A 10,010-nucleotide genomic window follows, 5' to 3' on the forward strand; every position below is an offset into this window, starting at 1 on the left:
AGTAATAAGATAATCAGTAATTTATCAATTACTGCAACATATTTTGACCATCTCTCACAAATTTTCACTTAATATGATGTAAAAAAAAAAAAAAAGGATTAAAACAAATGCAGTCAGTGCAGGTACATCTGTTTCAGTCATTGAGCAGCACAGACAGTTAATTGCCCTTGTATCAGAATGAATATGGGATAAAAGATTAGAGGTTGAAGGAGGTGCGAAAGTCCCTCTCCCAGTTCCTGTCCTTCACCTCCTTTCTCCTCTCTGCCCTGCGTCCCAGTGTCACCCCTCTTTCCACACGGCCCCGGGGGGCCTGCTTCACCGCCTGCGTGTCCTTTGCCTTAAAGTGTGTGACCCGAGCGCGGGGCGCGGGGCCGTACCCCAGCCCTCCCTGGTCCCTCTTCAGCACCGTCCGGACGGGCTGCTTTCGGCCCTCCCCCTTGGGCCCCAGCCCTGCCCCCGGGTCCCAGCCCTCGCGGACCATCATTCGGAAGCTGGCACTGGAGGGGGGCAGGCAGTAGTGGGGGGTGGGGGGCGGGCGGCGCAGGCTGAACTGGTGCAGCGTGGAGCTCTGATGCTGGTCCTCACTCTCGCTGTAATGGGTCCCACACACTGAGCACCACTGGGGCTGGGAGGAGGCGCCACTACAGAGAAACAGCAGGAGAGAGAGAAAGCACATTTATTACTCATTAACACAGCTGACCACCATCTTCACAAAGACTGTATGAGGTTAACTCTTTCAACTATTTTTCTTATTAGCTGGCTTTCTTTCTCAACTGGAGATTTTAACAAAGGTCAAATCTTATCAAAGGCAAAATTATTGTTGTATATAGGTTTTAAGGTACACTTAATTGAGGTAGTCTTTTTATAGTTATCAGGACATCCTCTTTCAAGAGACTGTATTTTTTATATCTACCCCAGATGCGGTCATAATTTTGATGTCATGTCAGTTTATATGGCACTCATAAGCACAGTAAAAGTGAAACTTTTCCCATGTCCTCTCCAGACATAGAGTAGGTTTTGTAGGTTCTCTCCAATATTATTGGTATTGGACAGTCTGCATTTGTCAAGATTTGGTTTCAAATGAATATCATGAGTTCCTGAATATGAGTACAATTTACTGAGCTGCTCCAGTTAGATATCATTTTATCTCACATGTGGTCTGGAAAAGCAAAACATCATTTTCATCATATTCTTCTGTCATAAAACCCCTGATGTCATAAAAAGATGGATCTTAAGGGCTAGTGGTGGCCACCTAGGCTTGGACCTCAAACCACTTGAATAGGCCTTCACTTGCAGCTTTGTGTACAATCATATAATATAGCATATAATCAAAGTAAATACAGGGGGTATTGGTGTGCCTCGGGCTGCAGTCTGCACTGACCTGTCTGTGGCGCTCGGCGTCTCTGGCTGGAGTCCGTACCCATCTAGCTCCGTCACCACGTCCGTATGCCCTGCCTGATCGGCTAAGTCACGGGCATCTCGGCCCTGAGTGTCCACCACCCCCACCCAGGCCGCCCCCTTTTGGAGAAGGAACCGCACTGTGCCCCGCTGCCCCGCGTAGCTCGCACACATGATGGCTGTCCAGAAGTAGTCATCCTTAAAGTTGATGTCGCATCCCTTCTTCTCCAGTAACTCCTTCAGCCCTGGCAGATCTCCCTCCTGGGCACATCTCAACAGCTTGTGTCCATCCCTCTCAGAGGCCACAGTGGTGCGGGGAGGCTCTCTCTGCCGGCGTCTTTCTCTCACAGTGTTATTTGTTCTCCTCGGTTCTCTTCTGCTTTCTCCTGCTGCCCCTCCTTCCTGTATAAGGCTTTGGTAAAACTCTTTGGCCTCCTTTCCACTCAGCGCACTCTGTCTCTCTTGCTGGTTTGTTCCTCCGCTGACTCCCAGCCAGCGCCCCTCCTCCTCTTGGGCTGGAGTGAACTTGATCAGGCAGTTCATGGCTTAAGGCTGCTCTCATAAACTTAGTCACTGAGTCCCTGCTCTACAAATGCAGTCCTTTACTTCACTGGCAAACATCACTAAACAAAGGAAAAGAGAAGTAACAGTCACTTTAACAGGGAATGCAGCTCTGTTATTAGTTGCAAAAGAAGCAGAAACAACATTTTAGTGTTGGTACCACAGCTATTGTCAGCAGGTGTAAGACTTGCATTTGGACACAAAGTCCCAAATCAGACATCATTCAGCCCTGACAACGGACAGTCTGTATCTGGGAGCCGTGTTTCCCTCACCTAGTACTGAGAAAATCCCAGTATTTTTTTCCACCGCAGCCTTCATATAGGTTTCATTTGGCTGTACACTAAATATTCAATGTAAATATTTAAAATTTTACATCCCCTGTCATTTAATCTAGTTTAAATCCGTTAGGAAATTCGTACTTTTACTAATAAAAAGGGGAGTACGAGGAGACATTCTGATGACTTCAGTATCGGAGGTATTTTTTCCAGCACAGATCATAAAAGGAAGCCCACGTTTTTTTCCAGCACTGCCTAACAATATGTCAATGTTAAACCTATACCACCATTTCGTTATCTGCTTAGTTACAGTAGTTAGCTACCTTAATAGCATACTAATTAAAATCTCAACAGTAAAACAGCGTAACACTGATGTCCCAGGAACAGGATTCGGAAACACTGAGCTAGCAAGCTAGCTGACTTACATATAATACTATTACATGTTACTCTCAGACAGTAGCTATCCGTTTACAGCATGACCTTACCTGACACCACCGATCAAATTCAATCATATGAAGACAAAACCGAATGAAAATCGCCGAGTCTAGTCTACTTAACATTACTGTTTCCCTTTTACAGTACGTGAGGTTGTAATCAACGGTGCATTTTGATGACGACAGAACTGATCTGACGTAATACTGGCGCGCCGCAACAGCTGACGACTTTTTGGTTTTAAATGTCCCCTTACATTTATATGCTACTCTATTTAGAGTGTATATTTCGTTGTTGAAATTATATGTGTGCGATTTTTAATGTATCATTTAAGATGAAGCGATGTGCTAAATATTATTATCGTTTTATTTATATACAAGGGATGATTCCGAGCTCGGAAATCCCAGCAATCTGCCTCCTCAGAAACCACTGCTTGGGACAAAATTCAGCTTCATAACACACGAAAACGTCTTTGCAAGCTTTTGCATGTGAAAACATGTAAAATATTCCTCTCAGTAAACTTTACTTCTTATGCTTCGACCAATTTTTGAGTACATCTGACTCAACTTTCAAAGAAGAAAGTTAAACCCAACTAAACTGCACCTCAGTGAAGCTGTAGATAAACCTGGGATGGGTAGCGATTTCCGTCAGCTTCTGAGATCCTATGTTTGACGGATTCATAGCCTCCAAATGTAGAACATTTAGTAATATTGCCTGGGTGTGGGCTACTGCTTTTCTTTAGATCACGTTTACTAACTTCTATCGAAACACAAATAAATATATTCTGAAACGAAATAATAATAGTCATGCAAATTACTCTCACAGTTAAGATCTGCATTTATTGTCAAAATAGCGACCCCTGTAGATAACATGACAGAAAAAGCTTACAGCACCTGGTATTCCCAGGCGGTCTCCCATCCAAGTACTAACCAGGCCCGACCCTGCTTAGCTTCCGAGATCGGACGAGATCGGGCGTGTTCAGGGTGGTATGGCCGTAAGCGATTACAAGTGAATCCAATAGCGTATTCATACCTGTAATTCTGCCCTGGCTTCATCATCGTTTTATAAGTCTTGTGTCCGCATCTATATATGATTGATGTATTTTGTATTCGACTTATATGCGCATAAAGTCCAAATCCTAACCAAAAACACACTGAGTGTAATACTGCTCATTACTGGATTTAACGTTAGCTAAATCGATGCACTGGGCTGTTACACATTCACTACGTACCGCAAGCCGTTATATGAATTGTAGATTGCCAATTATTTAGATGACGGTAAAACGTACATAAGAACATATGCACAGTCGACTTACATATGAAAATAATGGGCACATTCTACGCTACATGCCTTCGGTTAATTGCATTAGGTTGATGTATTTTTTTAAATCAACATTTTAAAGGTTGAAAACACCTTAAGTTTAAATGGACACTTGCTATACTAACTTGATCCATTAGATGGTGCTATGACTTCAGAAATGAAAGATCAAGCACTGACAGTTCCTGCAGAATGTATTTTCTACTGCTGTCTTGAGTGGCAGAACCTCCATAGACGATGGTAATAAAGCAATTAAAATTTTGACCAGAATCAGATGGCGTAACATGCTTGACAATGTTTCCAAGAAGAAATATAAGGAAAAGTTATATTCCATGAGGGTGGGAATGCAGTGTGTGGGGGTCAGGGAGGTCCATTTCAGTCCTCAAATAGCCCCAGGAAAATGTGCACATAATACTACTAACTGAATACTTCATACACAGTTAATATTGATTGCTGCAAATAATTTTTGTCATCAAAATTTTGCCCGATGCTGTTCAAACATTTCATATTTGCAATAGGCAGTTTGGTTTAAATGGAACACAGCATACTTTGTTGTTTTTTTCTTACCACAATTATTAATGCAGTGACATCTACAAAAGGGATCCAGACATGAATGGAATTCTTTGATGGACTTTTCCAATGATATGACCAGGAGAACTGAGACCTGGTCAACTCAAGTACGACCATCAAAAACATGCCATTATTCATGACAAAACTGCAAAATCATCAAACTACAGGTTTCATGGCTCCCTTTATACCCGTCAGAGATGCACCTGCTCTTGCAGCATGTTAAGTCATGCAGAGTGCCGAACAAAGTAAGTGGGCTGTACGCATGAATGAAAAGGGGTTTTTGGAAGGGGCCCTGCTGTATAGCACAATGCATAGTGGCTGTGACACAGGAGGGTGAATAGGGCCGCTGCAGTGTTACAAAAATGTCAGTCCCGCATGACGTCACTTCAGCTTCCTGTGTCACACACTCTTGTCAGTGGAATAGCAGGGGTAGGGAGATGGGTGTGTGGGTGTGTGTCAGAGTTCCCAACCTGCCACACCCTGCTCCCGGTCGGGGTTATGTCCTTTGCCCAAAAAAAAAGTCCCATGATGCCAACAGCTCTGCCAGGACTGATCAGCGACTTTCCCTGAGGGGAAGAATAGGCGACAAAATGCCAGAGAGGGGATGATGTGTGTGTGTGTGTGTGTGGGGGGGGGGGGGGGGGGGGGGGGGGGGGGAAGGGGGAGGGGGGCGGGGGGAAGGTTGTGAGACAGGAGGTGTGAAGATGGAAGAGGCTGAGGATGAAGGAGAAAGCATGCATCTGGATGGGAGGTTGTGCAGGAGAAGTGGAGGAGGAGAGGTTATGAAGATGAGAGAAGGTGGAAGAGAAGCGGAGAGAGAGAGCGCGGGGATTACTGCCTCTCACATGTTGCGCTCGATCATTCCCCCTATTGTGGCCCGAACAATAAGGGCACGCGACACAGGGCTTAAAAGGATAGGCAGAAACAGCTAGGCAAACAGTTGGATGATTGCAAAGTGAGACAGCGACTGAAAGAAAGAGGTATCTGAACCTGTGCGCCTTTTTATCACTCTGTGTGGAAACCAAATACGCGGATACAGGTTGGGAATATTAGGGAGCTGCTCAAGTTATGCAAAGTTACTTGTAAATCTTTACAAAGTAGTGAAGTAGCTTAGCAAGATTTCAGGTAAGACTTTTCATGTTCTCTTGGTCATTGTAAGACTCACGCTGTCAGCTTTTTGCAAATAATTTGTGTACTCAGTATGGAGAAAGACCCCTGATGCTGTCAAGACACTAACACTGTCAGTGGTGTATGCATGGGCTCATTTGTCTACATATACATAGACAGAATAGTGCTGGAGCTTCACAAAATTAGTTCTATGGCTAGGTAAGGTAATTTTAATTTAAATTACCTAATTTAAAATATCAAAATGTATTCTTTAACTCATTCTGCATTTGCATTGGTATGCATTATTTCATAGCAAGATACTTTCTTTCAATGCAACGCCATTTTTTTTTGGGGCGGGGGTGGGGGGGGGCTCCGGCTGTTCATAGACTTGTGTGTAAGTGCAGAAGCTTCTCCAGGTCATCCCTCTGCAAAAGCATTCTTGCAAAAGGTGGTAAGGAGGCATCTGATGGTGCACTCCTTGGTTTTGGGATCTGGATTTTAAGGGGAAAATGTTCAGAGTTTCAGTCCTGCAGCACACGTGTACAATGTGCTGACCTAGACTATTCTGTGTGGATGACTAACGTTCATGGCCACCTTGCTCTGAAACTGAATTGCAAAGAAGGTGAACACCCTCGCCCTCTGGGCATTTCACAGCACAACTACTGAGGTTATCTATCCTATACTAGCAGGCTTCACTGTGGTTTCCAAGGTACTACTGGAGACATATTAAATGGACAATGAATGATCAATGGGATGATTTCAGGTTTTTAAGTGGTAGCAGTCTGGAAAATGAGTGACCAGAGAATTATTATCACGTATGCTTCACAGGTGATTGAATTACGTTGCTATTCAAATTTTTTTTATTATTATTATTTGCATATGCTCCGTCATTTATATTTAGAAGGAATAGTTCTCACATTCTTTTTTAGTGTGTCTGTATTCAAAGTTGTCTTCTTCCTAGGTCACCTCTTCATAAGTCTGGAGTTAAAAGGCTTTGTATATAAAATGGCAAACAATGTGTTGGGTGAATTTCAACAATATGTTATGCTCATATGTCTTCATATGACTTTTAACCACAGAAATTATAATACATGTAAAACATAATAGTAAAGTTATTTGAAGACTAATTCCGACATTTAATCGCATTACATAAAACAACATAAGTTTACAGAGTATAATTATTTGTTTTGCATACTCTTTTTCTTCTGCTCTTGCATTATATGTCACTCTAGTTAGACATTAATCAGATTAGTTTAGGAACATGTCAAATTGGACTCTTAAACTCTATATTGTTTCTTTTGTGAAAACAGATTTTTCTCTCTCACTCTTTTAAACTCTGTCTCACTCTGTTCTTCTTGTTATTGACAGCTGAGCTGCATTTAGGAGGACTGCACTATCCCAGGCTCCTTGATGCTGTACACTCTAGCAGGAGGGGGCACACTTTGTGGTGTGGCCGCCCTGGTGCTGCTGATTGTCTCCACGGCGACTGATTTTTGGATGCAGTATCGTTACTCTGGCAGCTCAGCTAATCAAGGGCTATGGAGGTTTTGCATTATGCGCAAGTGCCACGCCCACACAATCACTGTGGGTGAGTAAGTTCACACCGCATTATGGGGATAGGTTGTAAGGACTGCATTTCCATCTGCTCAGTTGGCAAGACAAACCCCATACCTATACTGCAGGGCTTGGTCGTTTTGTGGGGTTTGTTAAAGAAATAACCATTTCACTGACACATCTGAGTCCTGGCTCTCTCCTGACTACTTCTGTGCTCTCTAACCTCATTTGAACACCCAACTTTTGTCCTTTCTTCTATTTCTTATACTTCATCTCCTTTTTCTTCTTTAACTCCAACTTGCCACTGTACATAATCATAAATTCTTCAGTTCCCCAATAAGAATGCCTTTATTTCTATTTCCTCTTGTCACACAGTAGCAAAGTGGTAATTGTGTATGGTGAGTCACTACTGGCAGCTTATATGTGGGCATACCTTTGTCCTCACACAGCCTTCTGGGATGCGACTCGAGCCTTTATGCTGCTGTCTATTCTGAGCTGCTTCATTGGAGTGCTGCTGGGCCTCAGCGCCTTCGCCAACGGAACGAGTAGACGAGTAAGAGCTGGAGGAATCGCACTCATAATGTCAGGTGAGAGCGGAGAAGGACCGAGAGACAGTGACGTACTAAAGGGAGAAGGAGAGAAGAAGAGAGAGGTTGCATGAATTAACAAATTAATGAAACTAATGCATGTGAATAACTTTAATCCTTGCCTAAATATTTACTTGTATTGCTTCCGCTAGGGGATAGTTTGGTGATGAAACTCTCTTTGTGGATGCTTCAGTGTCACATTTTTGAAAATTTCGAGACAAATCTCTACACTGTGTTAAACAGATGATCAAGTGGGGAAAAGTGAGGGAAAATTTGTTATGAAAATTCATTGCATTGGGTTGTTAAATTATTTGTGAATTATTGCTATTATTGTCATTTAGCAGAAGCTCTTGTCCAGAGCGACTTGCATATATTACAAGAAGATAATATGAGTGGCAGTTTCATATGTTCCCTTGATCATCACCCATGACCACTGTCCAGTTCTTTACCATCTCTCTTGGTCCTTTGACTTTGCCTCCACTTTTTCATTTTTTTGTACTTTACACACCGAGGTAGATTCACACCTACTTGTGTCTAGTATTTTGTCAATAAAGAATGTTTTACCTCTCATCTTTCCCTATTCCACCCCCCAGGTTTCCTTGCCCTGCTAGCTTTGGCTATATATACGGGGGTGACTGTTAATTTCTTCGGCAAGCGGTACCTTGACTGGCGCTTCTCCTGGTCATACATCTTGGCTTGGGTGGGCATCATCTTGGCCTTTGCTGCAGGTAAACTGGCCCATAATCTTCACAGTCAGTTTGTTTCAGATGATATGGGTCAGACCTTCAGCCTGCGAGGCATCAAGTTGGTATCTCATTACTACCCATGCGTTAACATACTTTTGACCTGCACTACAGGGTTGCTTCATGGACCAGAAGGTAACAAGATGACAATGGGTACATCATACAATCTGGGGCATGGTTCCTAGCCTGTGTCATTTACAGATTTTTCTATGATCAAAAGTGTCCAAAGTGCCTCTCTGTCTTCAGCATATTGTAGTAAACTCTGCCTTTGCAGAGACTAGGGAGCAGTTACACACTGATGGTGATAACAAGGGCTGCTATAAAATGGATCTGTCTGAACAGCCATGCTTCAACCAGTGATCGCTGAATGTCATCAATGCAGTTGAATTAATCTTTGCACATCTTCCTCTGTATTTCACAATTTATAACTACAAAAAGAATGAGATTATGCCTGAAAACTGTCCTTAAACCAGGGTTTCCCAAGACCACGGCCTCTAAATCCCACATCATCAGTCTGGGAACCACTACCTTAAAGTGCTGATTGTAAACGAGTTGATATTTGATTGATGGTTGTTTCTCTCTCCTCCTCTTTAGGGGTGTTCCAGATGTGTGCCTATCAGAAGAATTTTTCTGCGCCACCCGCACCCAATGACACAGAAAGTTAGACACACTCCCCTCTGAATTACTGTAGCACAAAGTACACCCACACTGCACTGATTAGCCCATAATCTGTGCAAAATTCAGCTGGGTATGGCCTGCAAAATGGCAGTTTCTGAAATACACTCAATAATGATCCCACCTCTAAGTATTATTAGTCCTGTATGGCAATTCAGTAATAGCGATGGTGGAGTTCATTGTAATGGCCAGTGTATTCATGGCTATTGCCACAGAGAAGGCCATTTTGGAATCAGTTGGAGCTTGGGAGCCCTTCTTCTCTTTCTGTCAATAGCTCAGTCTGTAAATGTAACTGCCATCAAAATGATACGCCTTCATTATCCCCAAAGCCTTCGTGTTGTGGCCTGGCTGTGCCGTGGGATGAAAACAAAAGAACAGCACCTCCATCTTGTATCATCTCTCTCTCTCTCTCTCTCTCTCTCTTGCTCTGGCAGTTGTACTCGCAAAAATGTAGACTTGAGACCATTCCTTTGCTTGTAGCCTGATAGGTTTCGTATGGCAACTCCTTAAATTATTCATTCTTCTGGTAGACAAATTGTCCTCACACAGTTCAATCTGTTTATATTTCAAGATCCAACCAAAAACCAAGAACGCTTACACATATGTTTATAAGAACAAAGTGTGATATCAGTGCCAACCTCCTGTATTCAAATGAAGACCACTGGAAGATTGATGGAGATTGTTTCTGTTCCTGTAAGACATGTGCTTGGGTCAAACACCTCAACAGTCAGAAAGAAATAAGGCCATTTAAGCTAATGAAACCACTCCTGTTTATTGGCTTGGAGAAGGTT

At 43.0% G+C, this 10,010-nt stretch overlaps 2 protein-coding genes and 1 non-coding gene across 3 annotated transcripts; 1 reads left to right on the forward strand and 2 right to left on the reverse strand.

The window, feature by feature from the left end:
* Positions 1–147: 147 nt before the first annotated feature.
* Positions 148–2,838, reverse strand: gpank1 (G patch domain and ankyrin repeats 1). Its single transcript, XM_036554854.1, has 3 exons — positions 2,720–2,838; positions 1,382–2,021; positions 148–641 (listed from the first exon to the last, which is right to left on the reverse strand). The coding sequence occupies exons 2-3, from the start codon at positions 1,939–1,941 to the stop codon at positions 197–199; spliced, it is 1,005 nt and encodes a 334-aa protein (XP_036410747.1). The 5' UTR covers positions 1,942–2,021; positions 2,720–2,838; the 3' UTR covers positions 148–196.
* Positions 2,839–3,547: 709 nt separating this feature from the next.
* Positions 3,548–3,666, reverse strand: LOC118796162. Its single transcript, XR_005005844.1, has one exon. It is a non-coding gene; the product is annotated as a 5S ribosomal RNA (ribosomal RNA).
* Positions 3,667–7,070: 3,404 nt separating this feature from the next.
* On the forward strand, positions 7,071–9,209 carry LOC118796014 (lens fiber membrane intrinsic protein-like). The gene is made up of 4 exons (XM_036554849.1): positions 7,071–7,248; positions 7,664–7,801; positions 8,395–8,529; positions 9,139–9,209. The coding sequence occupies exons 1-4, from the start codon at positions 7,071–7,073 to the stop codon at positions 9,207–9,209; spliced, it is 522 nt and encodes a 173-aa protein (XP_036410742.1).
* Positions 9,210–10,010: the final 801 nt, after the last annotated feature.

This window comes from Megalops cyprinoides, chromosome 20 (genome assembly GCF_013368585.1).
Source record: "Megalops cyprinoides isolate fMegCyp1 chromosome 20, fMegCyp1.pri, whole genome shotgun sequence".
Taxonomy (NCBI): Eukaryota; Metazoa; Chordata; class Actinopteri; order Elopiformes; family Megalopidae; genus Megalops; species Megalops cyprinoides.

Coding starts and splice junctions, on each gene's coding strand:
- gpank1 (XM_036554854.1), bottom strand. CDS start 1,941: ATGAACTGCCTGATCAAGTTCACTCCAGCCCAAGAGGAGGAGGGGCGC. Junction 642..1,381: donor ACGCCGAGCGCCACAGACAG/GTCAGTGCAGAC, acceptor GTTTCTCTGTAG/TGGCGCCTCCTCCCAGCCCC.
- LOC118796014 (XM_036554849.1), top strand. CDS start 7,071: ATGCTGTACACTCTAGCAGGAGGGGGCACACTTTGTGGTGTGGCCGCC. Junction 7,249..7,663: donor CGCCCACACAATCACTGTGG/GTGAGTAAGTTC, acceptor GTCCTCACACAG/CCTTCTGGGATGCGACTCGA. Junction 7,802..8,394: donor AATCGCACTCATAATGTCAG/GTGAGAGCGGAG, acceptor TCCACCCCCCAG/GTTTCCTTGCCCTGCTAGCT.